The sequence below is a fragment of the Phyllobates terribilis genome, unplaced genomic scaffold (genome assembly GCF_046119375.1).
Source record: "Phyllobates terribilis strain yellow unplaced genomic scaffold, ASM4611937v1 Scaffold_1__5_contigs__length_1240528914, whole genome shotgun sequence".
NCBI classification, from domain to species: domain Eukaryota; kingdom Metazoa; phylum Chordata; class Amphibia; order Anura; family Dendrobatidae; genus Phyllobates; species Phyllobates terribilis.
In genome coordinates this window covers 304,145,503-304,166,830 of record NW_027362761.1, presented here as the reverse complement: position 1 = coordinate 304,166,830, position 21,328 = coordinate 304,145,503, and the positions used below count along the sequence as shown (strand labels likewise).

The following is a 21,328-nucleotide window of genomic DNA, read 5'->3' as shown; positions in this document are numbered from 1 at the left end:
TCGGAGGAAACCTCAGATTTTTCCCAAGGCCTAAGAACTTTAATAAGGGAAGAAATAGGCAAAGCATTGCAGGGTTCAGAGTCTGGGCATATTCCTCAAGAAACCCAGCCGGGTTCAGACTCTGAACTGTCGGTCGCCTCCTCCTCCGCCTTCTCTTCCTCTGACAGTGAGCCAGATAGACAGTGCTTTCCCCTGAAGGAGGTCGATGCCCTAGTAAAGCCGTCCGATCTACAATGGGGATAGTGGACATGAGGGCAGAGAAATCAGCTGAGGATGTTATGTTTGGTGGTCTGGGGCTAAAGAAAAGAAGGGTCTTTCCGGTAAATTCAAAGGTGAAAGACCTCATTGATAAGGAGTGGAGGAAACCTGACAAGAAGGGTAGTGGTCCTCCAGCCTTTAAAAGGAAATATCCATTTGAGGATGCTATGTGTTCCTCCTGGTTAAAAGCACCCAAGCTGGATGTTGCTGTTACCAAAGCAGCGAAAAGAACTTCCCTCCCGTTCGATGATATGGGTGCATTGAGAGACCCCCTAGACAGACGGGCTGATACTTTCTTGAAAGGGGCATGGAAGACAGCTGCAGGAGCACTGAGACCAACAGTAGCAGCTACCTGCACGTCCAGAGCCCTGATGGTGTGGCTTGAACAGCCACACAGTCAGTTGAAGGATGGGACTTCTAGGAAAGACATTATTTCTTCCCTTCCACTGGTTCAGGGGGCGGCAGCTTTTCTTGCGGATGCATCTGTGGACTCAGTAAGGTTGGCAGCAAAATCAGCAGCACTGTCAAATGCGGCTCGGCGAGCCTTGTGGATTAAATGCTGGCCAGGGGATTTACAGACTAAATCCAGACTGTGCACAATCCCATGCGAAGGAGAATACCTCTTTGGTCAGACCATGGATGACTTATTGGAGAAAGCTGGGGACCCTAAGAGGGGGTTTCCATCAGTACCTCTACCCTCCTTTAAGAGATCGTTCCGGAAGAGGAAATTTTTCCGAAAGAGATATTTCAGGGAGCAAGACAAGTCTGACGAAAGGGGTCGAAAAGGTAGAGGTCTACTCTTTGGTCCGTCTCCAAAAATTGAGCAGAAGCCAGGGGATACACAATCAGCCCAGGTGGGAGGGAGATTGTCATTTTTTGTCCCAGCTTGGGAACAGATTTCTCATAGTAATTGGATTTTAAGCCTGATTATGTATGGTCTTAAATTTCAATTTAAAGCATTGCCTCACAAAAGATTCATGGTTGTTCCCTCCAGTTCTTCCCCAGAACGCCAGGCTGCCCTCATTTCGGAAGTACAAACCCTAATAAGAAAGCACGTCCTGATTGAGGTTCCGGAGGCTGAAAAGGGTCTTGGTTTCTACTCCCCGCTCTTCTTGGTTCCAAAACCGGATGGAAGTTTCAGGACAATCATAAATCTGAAATCCCTGAATAATTTCCTTAAAATACACACCTTTAAAATGGAGTCTTTAAAATCCGTAATAAAGTTACTTTTTCCCCACTGCTATATGGTAGTGCTTTATCTCAAAGATGCGCATTACCATATCCCAATTCATAGTGACTATCAGAAATACTTGAGGCTGGCCATTGAAATTGACGGGGTGGTTAAACACTTTCAATACACTGCACTCCCCTTAGGTTTAGCTATAGCCCCGCGAGTTTTTACTAAAGTAATGGCGGTTGTTATGGCACATGTAAGAGAAAGGGACATTCTAATTATTCCTTACCTGGATGATCTCCTGATAGTGGGGAACTCGTTGGTTCAGTGCGAGACCCACCTGCGGGAGACCATGTCGGTCTTAAAGAGCTTGGGGTGGTTTCTAAATTTAGAAAAGTCTAGACTATCTCCACTCAAGGTACAACAATATCTGGGAGTCATATTAGATTCCAGGAAACAGCTATGTTGTCTTCCAGAAGAAAAAATTTATAGAATACGGGGGTTGGTAGCACAATGTATACGTAAACCTTCTATGTCACTCCGTAAGGCCATGTCACTATTGGGAACCTTCACCTCCACTTTTCCTACGGTTCGTTGGTCACAATTACATTCAAGAGCTTTTCAGTGGGATGTGTTGTACAATAACGCAGCTTTAGAGGGGCATCTAGACCGTGAGTTTACGCTAGGTCCTCGTGCCATAAGGTCCCTTCATTGGTGGTTGCGACAAGACAATCTTGCTAAAGGGGTTCCCTGGGAATGTAGTCCAACTGCAGTCTTGTCCACTGATGCAAGTGCTACAGGTTGGGGAGCTCACTTTGAAGGGAGATTAGTGCAGGGAACCTGGTCAAGCAGTGAGCGACAGTTGTCATCAAATGTTAAGGAGCTTCTGGCGGTGCAGCATGCGGTCAACGAGTTCCTTATATATTTACAGGGCCAGCATGTCCGTATACTCTCGGACAATCAAGTCACGGTAGCTTACATAAACCACCAAGGGGGAACCCGCTCAAGAAACTTGATGAGGGTAGCGAACGCACTTCTGCTGAAAGCCGAAGATCATTGTCCCTCTCTTTCGGCTACTCATCTAAAAGGGAAGGAAAACATCACAGCGGATTTCCTCAGCCATACTTCCGTAAAAGAGGGAGAGTGGTCCCTAAATACGTGAATATTCTCCAGAATCGTAGAAATGTGGGGCCTTCCGACTTTGGACTTATTCGCAACAAGAGCCAATCGGAAAGTGGAAAATTTTTGTTCCTTAGACCCCAGAGAAGAACCCCTGGCAGTGGACGCCTTCATGGTTCCCTGGAGATTTCCTCTGGCATATGCCTTCCCTCCCATGATCCTGCTCCCAGCGGTGATAAGAAAGATCAGGGCAGACCGGGCCAGAGTGATACTCATATGCCCCTTTTGGCCCAAAAGACGTGGTTCCCTTGTCTCCGGAAGATGTCCATATCAGATCCCTGCGTTCTTCCGGAGATTCCGGACCTCCTCACTCAGGGGCCACTTTCCCATCCTCCAACCCCGAGTCTACATTTGACGGCGTGGAATTTGAGAGGGTGTTGTTGACCAACAAAGGATTCCCCGCAAATGTAGTGAATACTCTCCTGGCTAGCAGAAAACCTGTTACCACCCGTATTTATGCCAGGACCTGGAGGAAGTTTCTGTCCTTTGCAGAAGTTAAGGTGGAGGAGGGGCCCCCTATTGGGAAAATTCTGGAATTTCTGCAGCGGGGCTTAGAATTGGGTCTCTCTACCAGTACCTTGAAAGTACAGGTGTCGGCGTTGGGGGCTTTATTTTCTTCCAATATTGCAGATAACTATTGGATAGCCCGTTTTATAAAAGCTTCCTTTAGGTGTAGACCCATTACCAAAGTAAAGATGTCTCCCTGGGATTTGAATTTTGTATTAGATGCCTTGACCAGTCCTCCTTTTGAGCCACTAGATTTAGTCTCCCCCAAAATTATTTTCCTAAAGACGGTCCTGTTAGTAGCCCTAACTTCAGCCAGGAGAGTCAGTGACCTACAGGCCCTTTCAATATGCCCTCCATTTACGCAAATTCTGGACGATAGGATTATATTAAAACCTGATCCGGCCTTTCTTCCTAAAGTGGCCACTCGATTCCATAGAACCCAGGAGATAGTTCTCCCGACTTTTTGCTTCCCGCCCAAAAATCAAAAAGAGGAGAGGCTTCACACTTTAGACGTTAGGAGGTGCGTACTAAAGTACTTAGAAGTATCACGTGGATTTAGAAAGGATAAGTCCCTATTTATTTGCTATCAGGGGGCTAGAAAGGGTTGTAAGGCCTCAAAGGCTACAATCGCTAGATGGATCAAGGAGGCCATTTCCCTCGCATACTCCTCAGGGGATAAAGAGATACAGGAGGGATTGAGGGCGCATTCTACCAGAGCGGTATCAACCTCCTGGGCGGAGAAGACTGCTTTCCATTGAGGAAATTTGTAAGGCTGCCACTTGGTCTTCTCCCTCTACTTTCTATAGGCACTATAGATTGGATCTGGGTGGCTCTGCAGATCTCACTTTCGGGAGAAGGGTGCTTCAAGCTGTGGTCCCTCCCTAATTTCCTTAGTCTCTGTAATTCTCTCACGTGGTGCTGTCATGGGAGACCGAATAAAGCCTTAGTTACTTACCGTTAACGGGATTTTTCGGAGCCCATGACAGCACCCGTATATTCCCTCCCTTCACTGGTGTTGTGCACTCCTGTAGAGTTGATTTCTTTTTGTGCACCCTTGCGGGAAATTGATGAAAAGTAATGTACTTAATGTGATTATGTTTTGTTATAACTAATCTTGGAGGTACTCTCATGCTCTGTTAACTAAACTGAGGCGGGAAGAGAGGGCCGCCCTTTTTAACCTGTAGGTTTCCTGTCCTTGATGGGCGGATCCTCTCTCTCACGTGGTGCTGTCATTGGCTCCGAAAAATCCCGTTACCGGTAAGTAACTAAGGCTTTTGCTTTGATGACTGCTTTGCACACTCTTGGCATTCTCTTGATGAGCTTCAAGAGGTAGTCACCTTAAATGGTCTTCCAACAATTTTGAAGGAGTTCCCAGAGATGCTTAGCACTTGTTGGCCCTTTTGCCTTCACTCTGCGGTCCAGCTCACCCCAAACCATCTCGATTGGGTTCAGGTCTGGTGACTGTGGAGGCCAGGTCATCTGGCGTAGCACCCCATCACTCTCCTTCTTGGTCAAATAGCCCTTTCACAGCCTGGAGGTGTGTTTGGGGTCATTGTCCTGTTTGAAAAATAAATGATGGTCCAACTAAGCGCAAACCGGATGGAATAGCATGCCGCTGCAAGATGCTGTGGTAGCCATGCTGGTTCAGTATGCCTTCAATTTTGAATAAATCCCCAACAGTGTCACCAGCAAAGCACCCCCACACCATCACACCTCCTCCTCCATGCTTCATTGTGGGAACCAGGCATGTAGAGTCCATCAGTTCACCTTTTCTGCATCGCACAAAGACACGGTGGTTGGAACCAAAGATCTCAAATTTGGACTCATCAGACCAAAGCACAGATTTCCACTGGTCTAATGTCCATTCCTTGTGTTCTTTAGCCCAAACAAGTCTCTTCTGCTTGTTGCCAGTCCTTAGCAGTGGTTTCCTAGTAGCTATTTTACCATGAAGGCCTGCTGCACAAAGTCTCCTCTTAACAGTTGTTGAAGAGATGTGTCTGCTGCTAGAACTCTGTGTGGCATTGACCTGGTCTCTAATCTGAGCTGCTGTTAACCTGCGATTTCTGAGGCTGGTGACTCGGATAAACTTATCCTCAGAAGCAGAGGTGACTCTTGGTCTTCCTTTTCTGGGGCGGTCCTCATGTGAGCCAGTTTCTTTGTAGCGCTTGATGGTTTTTGCAACTGCACTTGGGGACACTTTCAAAGTTTGCCCAATTTTTCGCACTGACTGACCTTCATTTCTTAAAGTAATGATGACCACTCATTTTTCATTACTTAGAATTTGTATTATGGCAAAAAAAAAGCAGCTAACAGTCTATTCAGTAGGACTATCAGCTGTGTATCCACCTGACTTCTGCACAACACAACTGATGGTTCCAACCCCATTTATAAGGCAAGAAATCCCACTTATTAAACCTGACGGGGCACACCTGTGAAGTGAAAACCATTTCTGGTGACTACCTCTTGAAGCTCATCAAGAGAATGCCAAGAGTGTGCAAAGCAGTCATCAAAGCAAAAGGTGGCTACTTTGAAGAACCTAGAATATAAGACATATTTTCAGTTGTTTCACACTTTTTTGTTAAGTATATAATTCCACATGTGTTAATTCATAGTTTTGATGCCTTCAGTGTGAATGTACAATTTTCAAAGTCATGAAAATACAGAAAAATCTTTAAATACTTTTGGTCTGTACTGTATGTATCTCGTGATATACGTGCACTTTTTAATTGTCAAATTTTAAGTGGCTGTCCACTACTGAACAACCACTTATCAGTTGCTAGAGGCTGCTGCATGAATGATGAGAACAAAAACCTCTACATGTGCCTCCCGGTCTGGTGCCGCTCTTGTGCTCGGACCCCTGTGTCACCCGGTAGTCTCCTGACATAAACAATGTCACGTGACATTGTTAGGAGACTGACGTGAGGCTCAAAGTAAGGAGGAGCAGCACCGGTCCAGGAGGTCTGTATAGCTAACAATTTTTTTGTATTTATACACTACACTATTGCAATTAATTAGGGGTTGTCCAGTAGTGGAATCCTCTATTAAAGGGAACCTGTCGCATTGTACATGACGTCTGATATGTGGACAGCATGGTGTAAAAAATGAGAAGTTGAGCAAAATGCTATATAGGTTTGTTGGAAAATATTCAATATGACTTGTATTTTATGCATTGCAATTTCAGGTGTTTGTATACATACGAGTACAATGGGTGGTCCTACTAGTGATTGACAGCTTTCTGCATGCGCAGTATACTATCTAGGGAAGAGTATCTCACTGAGCAGCACCGTCCACTGGACTTAATATGTATACAAACACCAGAGATTTTAATAAATAAAATTCAAGTTTTGCTGAACCTTTTCCAACAAAAATGTATGCCAATCTGATCAACTCCTCCTGCTCTAGAACAGCCGGCCTACAGATTAGATACTATTTTGAGCATGACCGATTCCATTTACGGTGACAACAGCCATGCACCGTTACCCTATTAGTTGTCACTTTCCCTACCTATGAACTTATTATCCAAAAGACCATCACCAAACAATCAGGTATAAGCTATTATATTGCACTGCAGCACTTTATTGTTTGGTGATGTGGTGGTGTCTGAGGCAGCAGGACATGGGGGGGGGGGGGGGGGGGCTGCGCAGACTGGGGCAGCGGTACATGGTGGGCTGCGGTGACTGTGTGCGACCGCTTTTAGAGTGTGAATATTAACTCCTTTCCACTACCATGGTCCCTGCATGGAGAGGAGTGAATATCCCGGCAGCTCACATCAGCGTCTGAGGGCGCACAGCAGTGATGTCATGTGCTGCTCAGATGCTGAGATCAGCTGCTGGCAGACAGGACGCAGCGCTGGAGCACAGGGAAGGAAGGTGAGTAGGAGTGTTTATTTTATTCATGTGTGCAGTGATGGGGGGGGGCCATGCATACCAGTATTGGGGATGAGGGGGCCATGCATACCAGTATTGGGGATGAGGGGGCAATGCATACCAGTATTGGGGATGAGGGGGCCATGCATACCAGTATATTGGGGATGAGGGGACCATGCTTACCAGGATATTGGGGAGGAGGGGGCCATGCTTACCAGGATATTGGGGAGGAGGGGGCCATGCTTACCAGGATATTGGGGAGGAGGGGGCCATGCATACCAGGATGGGAAAATTTACCAGTAGCTGCTTTATTTCCCGCTCTAGGCTTATACTCGAGTCAAAAAACCTACAAGAAGCCAAATGGAAATAAACCCTTCTGTAATTAAATAAAAGCAAGTGCATTTAACTTAAATAGGGTTCTTAGTAACACTGTTTTTGATCAAAAATAGTATGAAAGCTTTCCAACCAGCGATAAGGTGAACCCATTCGGGATAGAACCTACTCTGTCTAATATTAAAAACCTTACCATGTGTCGAAGTTGACCTCTGTGTGAATAAGGGCAGACTGAGGCTCCGGTCCCAAAGTGGGAACACCAGCCAAGGAAAGCTTTTAAATGTGTTTTCCAGCTCTAGGAAGGGAGGCCACACCCAGTCAATTTTGACACATAGTAAGGTTTTTAATATACAGAGTAGGTTCTATCCCGAATGGGTTCACCTTGTCGCTGGTGGGATAGCTTTCATACTATTTTTGATCAAAAACTGTGTTACTAAGAACTCTATTTTAGTTAAATGCACTTGCTTTTTACTTATTTACAGCAGGGTTTATGTTCATTTTGCTTCTTGTAGGTTTTTCTGATTCATGGCCATTGTGAAACATGCACTTTTGTGCTGCATGTATAAAAACAAGCTAAAATTTTGTTTTTTTTTCTTTATACTCGAGTCAATAAGGTTTCCCATTTTTTTGTGGTAAAATTAAGGGCCTTGGCTTATACTCTAGTATATACGGTATTTAAAATTATATAGCAGCATAAGGACAGATGAAACATGTACAGTTACATAGAAGGTTCAGCATGATTATAGATGACTGGCTCAATTTTATTATTAATTTTATTGATTTTTGATCAACATGTAATTTATTTTAAAAGTAAAAATGAGATGAAAGCCTTAGACCAGTGCCGGTGAACCTATAGCCATGTGCCATAGGGGGCACTCAGAGCCCTCCCTAATGGCACTCGCGCCATCACCTCAGCACTAGCACTCCAGGACTGGGCCCGGCGGGTGAGGACTCTGAGCCAGCCAACGCCGCCCCTACTTTAGCTAGATGTGCAATCTCGAACGCACATCTACCTGACGTGTATTTCAGCACACAAACTTGCCAGGCCCGTGCGCCGCAATACACTCTGCTGGCCAATCAGAGGCGAGCAGCTGACGTCCGCGTACACGCGACTGGGCGCATGGCAGTGACGTCATACGCCCCCGTCGCTAGGACGCTGGAGTCAGCTGCTGGCTTCAGAAGATGATGCGGGAGAGGAAGGAAGGGGAGTAGGAGTGTATTGTGGTGTGTTGTTTTTTTTTAATTTATTTATTTTTTTTATATGCGACTAACAGTGGCGCTGGCATGATGGGGGGGGTTGGGTATACCAGGATGGGTGCGCATATAGAATAATGGGGGATATACCAGGATGGGTGCGCATATAGAATGATGGGGGATATACCCGGATGGCTGCGCATATAGAATGATGGGGGATATACCCGGATGGCAGCGCATATACAGTGATGAGGGAGGATATACCAGGATGGCGGCGCATATACACTAATGGGGCATATACACTGATGGGGAATATACTCGGATGGCGGCGCATATACCCGGATGGTGGCGCATATATACTGATGGGGGACATACCAGGATGGCGGCGCATATCCACTGATGGGGGACATACCAGGATGGCGGCGCATATCCACTGATGGGGGACATACCAGGATGGCGGCGCATATCCACTGATGGGGGAATATACCAGGATGGCGGCGCATATCCACTGATGGGGGAATATACCAGAATGGCGGCGCATATCCACTGATGGGGGATATACCAGGATAGCGTCGCATATCCGCTGATGGGGGATATACCAGGATGGCGGCGCATATACACTGATGGGGGATATAGCAGGATGGGGGTGCATGATGGGACATATACCAGGATGGGGATGCATATACACTGATGGGGGATATACCAGGATGGGGGCGCATATAAAATGATGGGGGCTATACCTGGATTGGGGTGCATATACACTGACGGGGGATATACCAGGGTGGGGGCGTATATACACTGATGGGGGATATAGCAGGATGGCGGTGCATATACACTGATGGGGGGGGGGGGGGATATACCAGGATAGCGGCGCATATACACTGTTGGGGGGAGGATATATAATGATGGCGGCGCATATACGCTGATGGGGATGCATATATATAATGATGGTGACGCATATACGCTGATGGGGGCTCATGTATAATGATGGTGGCGCATATACCCTGATGGGAGTGCATATATAATGGTGGGGGGGATATTCATGGATGGGGGGGGAGCATATACCAGAATGGGGGTGAGCATATTTTTTATATCTGCAGTCTCCTACCCCTGCTCCTGTCTGTGGCTGCTCTATGCTGTCCCCCCTCCTCCCCCCGCTTGTTAAAACCTCAGTATTCAGGTTAAATTGCCGTGTTGGCACTTTGCGATAAATAAGTGGGTTTTGATTGCCGTTTGGGCACTCTGTCTCTAAAAGGTTCGCCATCACTGCCTTAGGCTGTGGCTACATGGTGACATGTCATGTAACAGCAATTTTCTGAAAAGTCACGCAGCAAAATATTTGTGCACTGTATCTGCGACTGGTTTAGACCTGCGACTGGTTTAGACCTGCGACTTTACTGTAAATCAAACAGCCAAGTTGCAAATAAGTTTCAGGTTGCGTGTGATCTGCTTGGAAGTATACGGCAAGTGTGTCGTGTGCGAATTGCTGCCAATGACAGAAAATCCAACACATTTGTAAACCTTTGCAGTATGTTGCAGGTCACAACGCGAGACCATAGGAAATCATTAAATCCAATGTGTTCCTGTGATTTGGGGTTTTTCAACTGTACATGTGTTTAACCAGTCATATTTGGTTTGGATTTACAGGTTTCCATGAGAGGGATGGGAAGGCTTATTGCCGAAAGGATTATTTTGACATGTTTGCTCCCAAGTGTGGTGGCTGCACCCATGCGATCCTGGAGAATTATATCTCTGCTCTCAACACACTGTGGCATCCAGAGTGCTTTGTCTGTAGGGTAAGAATATATTTGTCAAAAATAAGTAAAAGGACACTGCTTATGTCCATATTTTTAATTTTAAACCCAGCATGGAAAATCCTAGAAACTCCTAAAAATATTGCACCTGGTCAAATTTGATGCCAGTGCGGTACAACAACATTTCTAACCCCTAACGAATATATTAAAAGTAATCTTTTTTTTTTTCTTTCAATCAGTACTGAACATGAAATTAAGAAACTTTGTAATATATCTTATTAGAGAAATTCACTTTTATCCGCCCGCTAGGACTAATCTTTCATTCTCAAAGTTCTCATGTAAAATCTGACTTCAATGACTACAGATTTTCCCATTACTGAGATAGGAGATGGCAGTTGCAGCTCATAAAGTTCTGTGGAGAACTGTAACTATTCTTGCAGCAGAATGTCTGTCTGCCTCTAGCTCTCCCCACCCCACACCCTCTACCAGTCATAGAATTTTAAAAGCACCAACTTCCATCTCCTATCTCGTTAATGGAGAAAATCTGCATTCACTGAAGACAGATCTCACCCATGAAATGAGAGTGGAAGATTAATGTAGGACGGGAGAGGAGCAGATTTTTTTTAGATGACATATATTACAAAGTTGTTTATTTCCGTGTATGAAATTGATTTATGAAATAAAAATTAAAACGGCAGTTACTTTTTAAAGGGGTTGTCCAGGTTTGGGTTGAAAGCGGAATAACTGCAGACTTTTGAATCCTCATGGTGTGCACACTGTCTGGATTGTCTGGTGTTGAGAGCAAGCAGTCGTGTGACTGCAAGTGGTCAATTTGCATACACAAGGTCACGTGTATTAAGTGAGACCGCATGTCTAGTTGGAATGCGACTGGAATTATGCAAGTTGCGTACTTGCTGTCATGTGACCACCCGCTTTCGATGCTGGCACCGAAGAATCCTGACAGTTTGCTGTGAAAATTCAAAAGTCTGCAGTCACATTGTGACTGCAGACTTTCATCTCAGATCTGGACAACTCCTTTTAATTCACTTCGTTATGACTGTTGAGAGAAAATACTTGCGTATAAAGGCACCAAAAATGGTAAGACCGTTTCTTGAATATAGATTTTGTTAATCGTTCCAAAATACTTTTTGTTCTCAGGAATGTTTTACCCCATTTGTGAATGGAAGCTTCTTTGAGCATGATGGTCAACCGTACTGTGAGGTGCATTACCACGAGCGTCGTGGTTCACTCTGTTCCGGCTGCCAGAAGCCAATCACCGGCCGCTGTATCACCGCTATGGGGAAGAAATTCCATCCAGAGCATTTTGTTTGTGCCTTCTGCCTTAAGCAGCTCAACAAAGGAACCTTCAAGGAGCAGAACGACAAGCCATATTGCCAGAACTGCTTTGTCAAGCTCTTCTGTTAGAGCACTGCACTGTACCTAAACCTTTCAGCTATGAGGGTGCGAGCGGCTCTTGTGCGCAGCCAGGGTGGTTGATAAACATATGGACTTTGGGAGAGAAAAAAGTAGGGAGGCTGGGGATCCTTACTCATTTCATCTGCTTTTCTCATTTCTTTGTAAGGTGCTGATCTGAATGTTGACCTCCTAAACTGTTCCCTTCAGGAAGGCCCTTATTCATTTCAGAGTTGGCAGTCCAAGGCTGCCCATGACTCGATCCTGTGAACTCCCATGTCTTTAAATACCTTGTTGACTTCATGGCGTGTTCATATTGTGCTGTGCGGCACTTTAAAAGGAGAGACAATCTTTTTTATGCAGCAGTTGTATGCGTGTGTATTCGTAATGGCTTCCACGGTTTAGGAAGGAGACGTCTGCTAATTAGAAAGTGAGCCGGGCACGACTCTTATCCTTATGAGGATGAGACTGGCAGCTTTCATTGTATGGGTTAAGCTGTGTTCTAATAGGCCTGATTTGGGAATTACAGCAATAACATTTTCTAATGACGGTTACTGGTAACTTGTCACCTGAACACAGAGTAGCTGATCTTCAGGTTTTTTTTTTTTTTTTAACAGAAATCTTCTCTTTCCTCATTTCTAAGAGTGTGATTTCTAAGACTGGTTCAATTTTAATGACAAAAATAAAATCAGCTTTTTTTAAAAAAAATAATTAAATGAAAATATACACATATATAAATATATTTACTCTGAAAGTAAATCCAGTGGTACTGGATTTTTTTTTTGTGCTTTAACTAAACCTGGCTATTAACATTTTCAGTATTTTTGGTGTGGAATTACTTTATTAACAATTTTGAACGTATGTTAATTGAAAAGCAGTATTTGCAAATGAAGCTATTTCAATCAGATAGGAAATGCCAAATGTTGTTTTTTTATGTGAATCATGTACTTTAACCTGAAAAATAGAAACTTTAGAAGGAGGCCTGCCACACTATCCTCATTTTGATGTAAGGGGTATTGCACAAGAGCTTGGTGGCAGATTTTTATATTTTCAGAAGAACTTAAAGCGGATCTGTTGGCTTAAAGGGCTTGTCCTTTGGAAGAAAAATGTTTCATAGTGTTTGAAATGTGATTTAATGGCCTTAAAGTGAACCTGAAATCCCCCAAAAAACACAAATCCGCTTAACCTCACTTAGTCACTTTTCTCGGTACTTTAAGCGCGCACAGTCACTCAAAGTGCTGGAGCATGATTATAGCTTCAAGCTTCATTTTCAGTGTGTAGTGGCACTTCAGGTCAGCTGGCTACATAGTATTTCAGGTAAAAGGCATTTCTGGTGATTTTAGATTCCCTTTAACAAAAAAAAACCTGTGGCTAATTTTTGCTCTTATTTTTTTTCCTTATGCTACCCTGAGTATTTTATATGGTTTAATTTTAATTCCAGACATTTGGGCCTTTTTTCATTCAGCATACCCTTTATGCTAATTTTTATTGTTTACAAAGGAGACTACGTTCACAGGATCTTTTCCATGGGCACTTGTCTTTAAGCAGCTCTGCATAATTACCCAGTGAGGACCACTCCTTGGTAAAGACAATAAAAAATATCATATTGGGTGCACTAAGTAAATGGGCATATATATTTTGAAATTGTATGACAAATTTAAAAACAAATCTGATTTAGTATAAGAGCAAAAATTGCCACCTTTTGGCCTTGTAGCTGGTCCTCTTTTTATATATTTTTTTTTTATTTAACTTGCATGCAAGGATTTAAAGGTAAAATAATTTTTGCAAGTGGGTTTCATTACAAATTTTACACCATTTGCCTTTTATAGCTTCTGTTGCCATGAGTCCGTATTACTGGCTGCAGAACGAGTAATCTAAGAATCTGTCACTGACCTTGTTCTAATGCTCTGAGAGTAGAGGTTTTAAGGCTGTGTGCCCACTATGCGTTTTTTAAGCGTTTCCGCAGCGGCAATTCCGCTGCAGAAACTCTTGGTAGAAGGCCTGCCATGTTCCCTAATGATGATCCGCATGTGCTGTGCACATGCTGCGGAAATTTCCGCTGCGGATTATCATTGCGGAAAAATCCGCAGCACTACCATTAATTTTGCGTAAACGCGGCGTTTTCGGCGCCATTGACTTGCATTGGAACGCATGGATTACGCATCACTGCTTTTGTACATGCGGAATCCATGCTTTTCAATGTGCGGATGGTACCCGGGTCTGGTGAAGAAGAGACTCTCCTCCGGACCCGGGTACCATAGTACCTGTAAAAAAAAAATAAATAAATAAAATAAAATAAAAAAATAAATATTATACTTGCCTTCTGATTGCCTCCGGTATCCTTGCCTCTGCTTGCTGGCAACTCGTGGTAGACTAAAGGACCTGCGCTGACGTCATTTAGTCATGTGACGGGTCACGCGACGCTGACGTCGGTAGGTCCTTAAATCTACCGCGAGCTGCCAGCAAGCAGAGGCAAAGACTCCGAGGGACATCAGAAGGTAAGTATAATATTTATTTTTTGTTTTTTACTATTCTTGGGTCACACTATATAAATCCATGCCGATTGTATGGGTTAAGCTGTTTTCTAATAGGCTTGATTTGGGAATTACAGCAATAACATTTTCTAATGACTGTTACTGGTAACTTGTCACCTGAACGCAGGTAGCTGATCTTCAGGTTTTTTTTTTTTTTAACAGAAATCTTCTTTTTCCTCATTTCTAAGAGTGTGATTGCATGGATTTCCAATTGCATGGAGTTATATAGTGTGACCAATTTGTCAAGCACTTTCCAAGTGATGCTAAAATCGCTTGGAAAGCGCTTGTCAACCCGCAGGGAGATGCAGAAACGCTCAGGAAAAATCCGGAGCATTTCTGCATCGTGGGCACATAGGTCGGTCCATGTAAAAGGACCTTTAGGCTATGGCACCTTATGACTGCTGATCAGTAAACTTTTGCAGATTGGCGGTCATTTAAATGCCTGTTTACACAGGCAGACCATAGTGACTAATGCACACTGATCAATTTATGCCTTATCTCTCAGTGCGCATAGACTACCATAGTTCTCCACATCGTGAGCCCTGTTTACACAAGATAATGCATCGGCATGAATGATGATCTTTTGCGTTCTGCAAAAGATAAATTCACCCAATGAACAAGTGTTTTGCTCGTCCATTAGGTTCTCGGCAGCCTGTATACACTGCGAGATCTTGTAGCTCGTGTTTTTAGCAACGCTTGTTAACGATAATCTTACAGTGCAAATGCAGCTTTCTTCCTTTTATCTGTTTTTTCTTCCTGCACAAATCTCGGCTGATTTATGATCCCTGGCCCTTTCAAAGTTGACTGTGCAGGAAAACAATTAGCTTATAAAAATCAAACTGTCCAACATTTTTAATGCAACCCAATTGAAATTGTTTTAGCTCAAAATAGAAGCACATGACAAGTGATGTATATAAAGGGGGTGGCAAATTTGATTAATAAAGCACATTAATATATTGGGTTTGCAATTCCAGTGTGTATATGACCTGTTATTTCATTATCCTATTGCCCTTGTGGCCATGACAGTTTGATTGTCCTGGCGTTCCGAACAACCATGCGATACATGCTGTACTGATGGATCATACAAGAGTTAAGAGACTGTCAGTTCTGTTTCTTTTATACTCTTGTACAGGGTGTTAGGACTAGGAAGGATGAGGGTATATTTAATTTCATTTAAAATGTTCAGTAACACAATATCTGACAAAATATATTAGTAAGTGCAATTAAATCACATGACAAACGAAATGAAACATACGATGATATCCTATGTAAAGGCAGCATATTAAAGCTATAGATCCATACTCCTAGTAGCCAATATGGCACAGAAAATTGTTGGGCAGATTGGCTAGTAGGAACACTGAAGAATACAGTGGACACAGTTTGAGTAGGGTGTATAGATGAGATCACTTCAGCCTCCGGTGCTCTGGGTGGTGATCCGGAGAGGCTGCAGTGTTTGTACGTAGATACTCCATATTGAACTGACCCTACTTCTAAATTGTGCCAAGAGTATACTTTTAGATGTTCTAGTAGCCAGTAGGCACAATTTTTTTAGACCGGACCTGTAGTCGTAATAATTCTGCCTCTTTACATGGTGCAACACAAAAAGATGATAGATCCGCTTTAAAGATACTCTCCGAGAGCCTCCAACTTTATATTCTACTCAGATTCCACCAATCTACTCCTTTCCCACAGCCGTGGTTCACACTATTTGCTCCCGGAGACTGATTTGCAATAAGTTCCTTAGAGTTAGGGTTATTAATGGGAAAATAATTGCAAATTCAATCATCAGCATGCAGTGTTCATATGAAAACTATATGATTGTGTGAAATGCCAAAGATAATACTGATTTGATTACTGTGGCCGAGATGCCTTTTATGTAACAATATCTTAAAACGTCTATTTTTTTATGTTAATCATATACAAATATATTGACTGAATGTGTGATGCGTCTAATAAATGTCCTGTGCATATAAATGTTGCTTATTGAAACCCACTTAGGGAACCTGTCATCAGGATTTTATACCTCAAATGTATGGCATATATGTAAAAGTGCTTTAATGCTGATTATATCTTTACATTGTTTGTAGAAATCTGTTTTGCGGTTTTAGAGAATTCCTTAGATTAAATTGTACGGTAATGAGTTGAGTTGGGTGGGTGGGCATTGCACTTATAGCCCTCCTGCCTCTAATTATTCCTCTCCCCTCTGCCTGTCTCATGTCTGACAGGTCACTGAAGCATGAGTGACATCTCATTCAGAAATAGGAGGCAGGGGGAGGAGAATAGGTAGAGGCCAGGAGAGCTGCAAGTGCAATGTCCACCCACTGCACTTACAACTCATCAGCATACAATTTCACCTATAGACTTCTGAAAAACTGATTTACTACAAGCAAGGTAAGGATTTACTCACTATTAAAGTATCTATATATTCATGCCATAAGTTTAAGATCTAAAATCCTGGTGATTAAAAAAAATTAACATATTTACTTCCAATTTAAATGCCAATTTGGTGAAAAAAAAGTTACTGCCTGGATGTTATACCGAATGATTCAGTTGTACCAAGTGGCAGAGAAATTTTCTGCTATTTTAATATAGTTTTGCACATGGGAGCTGGCCAAATTATGTTGGAGATTGCCTGAGTTAGAAAAAGGTCTTATTCCTCCCATACAAAAATGCAGCTCTCTTCCTTTGAAGAGCTTAAAATGCAGATATTGATCGGTGCGGTTTCCAACTTTGTAAGACCACTTTAACATTTATTGGAAGATTTCCAAAGTAATTGGTGCACACTACTATAACCTGACCCCAATAATTGCTTTAATAAATGGCATTATAAAACGCAAGCTCACATTTTAAAGGGGTATTCCCATCTCCAAGATCCTATCCCAATATGTAGTAGGTGTAATAATAATAATATTAGCAAATATCTTCAATTAGAAATGTAGTATAGTATTTTTGATTCGCTATGTCACTTCATGTGCAGGTATTGCGGGACCTTAGGTATCCACAGTTACGACCACTGGCAGCTAGATAACTGTCACTATATCAGTGGACGTAACCATGGATACCTAAGGCCCTGGAATGCCTGCACATGAGGAAAGAAACCTAGCGAATCAGAAAAACGATACTACATTTCTAATTGGAGGGATTTGCTAATATTATTCTCATTACACCTACTACATATTGGGATGGGATCTTGGAGATGGGAATACCCCTTTAAGTCAAGTTCATTTAATCATGTCTTATAAACCAATCGAAGACTGGGTTTACGCAGAAATGCAGAAAATCTGCCACAACATAAACAGGTAATACTTGAATTTTTAGGCAGGTTCATCTGGATAATTTGAGATGTGTGAACCAAGCCTTAATGGGATGCCCACTACTTGGTCATCCCTTTCTTAAATGCTTCAGCCTCCCATGTGAAATATATATATATATATATATATATATATATATATATATATATATATATATATTCTAGTATCTATCTTATATTTGTGTGACATTGTTACATCACGTGAGCGCCTAATCAGCCCAGTGGCCACTGATGGGCTGCAGCCCTCACACTTCCCTATGATAATACTCAGATGTCCGATAAGTGTGACCACTGCAGTCCATCGGTCGCTGCTATGCTAATAGGCTGCAGCGCTCATGTAGCATAACACTGTTGTGAGTGAGGGGAGTATAAGATTTTATTCATTTTACGTGAATGATTTTAGCATTTAATTGGTTGTCCAAATAGTTTACAACCCCCTTCAATCTTCTTAAGGAAGCGATTTTAATTTTTCATTCTTCCTCCTCTCTGCAATCTGCATTTAAAAAGAACCCAATATGTTTTGTTTTATCACCTGTAATTCTGTTGCCTTTCGGTGTTGAGTAATTGCAGTCACACTTTGCCTTAAAATGATCAGTCTAAAGTACTACTCTAGATGCTGGGCTGCCATCTATGCAGAAACACGCACTGTACTACCCATTACCATTCTTGTTTATGTGCCCGGCCACTCTGGAGTACAACCACCCTTCTGCAATGGCTTGTAATGACACATCAGCTCAGCTGTTTTGTTCCTGCACGTTTCTTTTTGTAACTTTTTTTTTTTCTTGCTTCTGTGAAAAATGCCAATAAACATTTCATTAATTTTGTTTTGTGGTTTCCTGTTTTGAGTTGACATGCTAAAGGCTTTTTCCGGCCACTAGAAAATATACAGCAATAAACCCAACTTGAAAAAAAGAAATAATTTAACGAATTGCTGCTGTGTACCGCCAGTGTTTAACCCCTTAATGACCACTGATGCACCTTTTAAACAGTGGTCATTAAGGGGCCTTAATCCTTTCCTCAGCACTGTAAGAGGATCAAGTGAATAACGCCACCTGCGGGGTAAAAATGCCAATGGTGTAAGACACTCTGGAGAAAAGGTCAGATTAACGCCTTAGATGCATATAGATGAGGACTCATACTATGGTAACCCAAGGTCATGTAATGACCTCAGCATAAAGTGGCCTGTTAGACCCTACAATAAACTCCAGTTATTGTCCACATATTTGGCATTTCAGTAGTGGGGAGAGCCCACTTAACAATTCATGGGGTGTGTTCCCAGAAGCACAAGCTGGGCACAATGCATGGGCACTAAGCTGTCATATTTGCAATTTTTCAGAAAAAACCTGTTGCAAGCTTACCTGCTTTATGAAGATTAGAAGATTTTTTTTCTTCCCCAGGCCTGGCCGGCCAGTTCAGGTAGCGATGCCTTCTCTGCCTCAGTCAGCGCAGCGCCCCTGGAAGTGCCATGGTGGGCTCAAGGAGGCCTGCTCTGTGTGCGGTCGCAGTGTGAGCGGCGTTCCCTGCCTGTGGATGGGCGGCAGGCGTTGGAAGTGCCTGCCGGGTCCTGGATTCTCCCTGTACCGTGAAGGAAGGTGAAAGTGCCGTGCGCCTGGTGGAGAGTGACGCAGCACGGGGTGCGGCTAAACAACCTCAAAAGGCGCATGTGACGCGCCCAGGGGGCAGATGCACTAGGATCGCGTCAGACCCAACCGTATAGCGGCAGGGAGGTGTCTCTCGTCAGAAGGGGGGCGTGTGGGCGGCAGATGGCGTACCGGATGCCGTGCAAGGGTCACATGACCCGGAAATTAATGGTACCGGGAACAGTGGCCAGTATATTAGAGGCTGGTTCCACTGAGTAGGTGCTTCCCAGCCCATCTGTTCCCTGGTGTATGATGAGTGTTTTTCTCATTCCTCCCTGAGAGGACAGTTAGCCCTACAGTCGGAGGTCCGCGACCTGGTTCAGAAAGCTGTCCTACTATAAGTCCCAGAAACCCCCCCTCTTTCTGGTGACCAAACCAGACTGCTCCTTCAGGACTATTATTAATCTGAAAACCTTGACTAGATTTCTGAGTGTGCAAACATTTAAAATGGAATCTATTGGATCAGCAGTAAAGTTGCTTTTTCCTGTTACATTGCGGTCTTAGATTTAAAAGACATGTACTATCACGTGCCCATTACATATGGAATATTAGAAATACCTCAGCGTGACTGTAGTCATGGACGGGGTTGTTAGGAACTTCCAATTCATGGCCCTTCCATTCGGGCTAGCTATAGCCCCTAGAGTGTTTACAAAGGTAGTAGCAGAAGTTATGGCTCATCTGTGGGAAAGGGATGTTTTAATCATCCCCTACCTGGATGATTTCAATTGTAGTAGGAAATTCCTTCCACCAATGTGAAAGCACCTTGAGGAAGTAATGACCACCCCGGGTGACCTGGGTTGGTTGAATCTGCAAGGCTCAGCAATTTCTTGGCATACTGGATTTGGAGATACAGGAATCCAGCCTCCCGGTTTCCAAAATAAAGAAGATCTAAAGTCAGGTGAAGGAAGCCATAAGAGTCACCTCCATGTCTCTTAGGAGAGCGATGTCCTTAGTTGGTACTTTAACGTCATGCTTCCCGCCTGTTTTGTGGGCAAAATTCCATTCCAGGGTTCTGCAGTGGGATGTATTGCACAGCGAATTGTCCCTTAAAAGGCATTTAGAGGATAAAATGACATTGTCCCCATGGTCAGTACAGTCACTTCTATGGTGGTTGGAGGAATCAAGCCTGATCAGGGGCGTTCCTTGGATGGTTAATGTTACTCAAGCAATCACCACGGATGCAAGTCCCACGGGGTGGGGGCCTCATCTAGGTAGAGAAGTAGTCCAAGGACTCTGGACGCAAAGTGAGAAAGTAATGCTAAGGAGTTGTTAGCAGTTGAATGAGCGGTAAGCTAGTTCCTTGTATCCTTACTGGGTCAGAATGTCAAGATTCTCTCGGACAATCTTGTTTCTGTGGCATACATAAACCACTAAGGGTGATCTGTCAAAACCGTTGATGAGAATATCAGATCATTTCTTTCGGAAGGCAGAGAGTCACCTTCTTTCCTTGACTGCCCTACATATAAGAGGGAAAGAAAATTCCAAGGTGGACTTCCTAAGCCGCAATCTTCTAAGGGAAGGGATATGGGTGCTAAACCAAGAAGTCTTCGCTCAGGCAGTACAGAAGTGGGGTCTCCCAGTGGTAGATCTGTTTGCCAGAAAGGTGAGGAATTTCTGTTCCCTGAACCCCAGGGGAGACCCCTTAGCTGTGGACGCTCTCCTGCTTCCCTGGGATTTCAGTTTGGCTTGTGTCTTTCCTCCAGTGTCGTTAATTCCTATAGTCATAAGAAAGATCAGGGAAGACAAAGTGAGGATTGTGTTGATCGCCCCCTTGTGGCCCAAGAGGCCTTGGTTTTTCTGCCTGAGGAAGATTTCAGTGTCCGATCCGTGGGTTCTACCGGAGATCCCGGATCTTCTCTCCCAGGGACCAATATTCCACCCACAAGAAGCTGGCCTCCATCTGACGGCATGGAACTTGAGAGGACACTGTTGAAAAGGAGAGGGTTTTCCCCAAATCTCATTACCACTCTGCTGAAAAGTAGAAAACCAATCACAACCCGAATATATGCTAGAACCTGGAAAAAGTTTCTATCTTTCTACGGGGATAGGGTTGAGAAAGGAGCTCCAATAAGTCAAATTCTAGAATTTCTGCGGAAAGGCCTTGAGTTAGGGTTATCCACCAGCACCCTAAAGGTTCAGGTGTCGGGGCTTTATATAGCTGCGATT

General features: G+C 43.6%; 1 protein-coding gene across 2 annotated transcripts in view; it reads left to right on the top strand.

Annotated features, from left to right (window-relative positions):
- PXN (paxillin) overlaps positions 1-18,346 on the top strand; it is a 52,637-nt gene extending 34,291 nt beyond the window's left edge. For both annotated transcript variants that reach the window (XM_073673410.1, XM_073673416.1), the window contains 2 exons: positions 10,159-10,307; positions 11,424-18,346. In XM_073673410.1, the coding sequence (XP_073529511.1) occupies positions 10,159-10,307; positions 11,424-11,690 (416 nt within the window). In that variant the 3' untranslated portion in view covers positions 11,691-18,346. The remainder of the gene's footprint in view (positions 1-10,158; positions 10,308-11,423) is intronic.
- Positions 18,347-21,328: the final 2,982 nt, after the last annotated feature.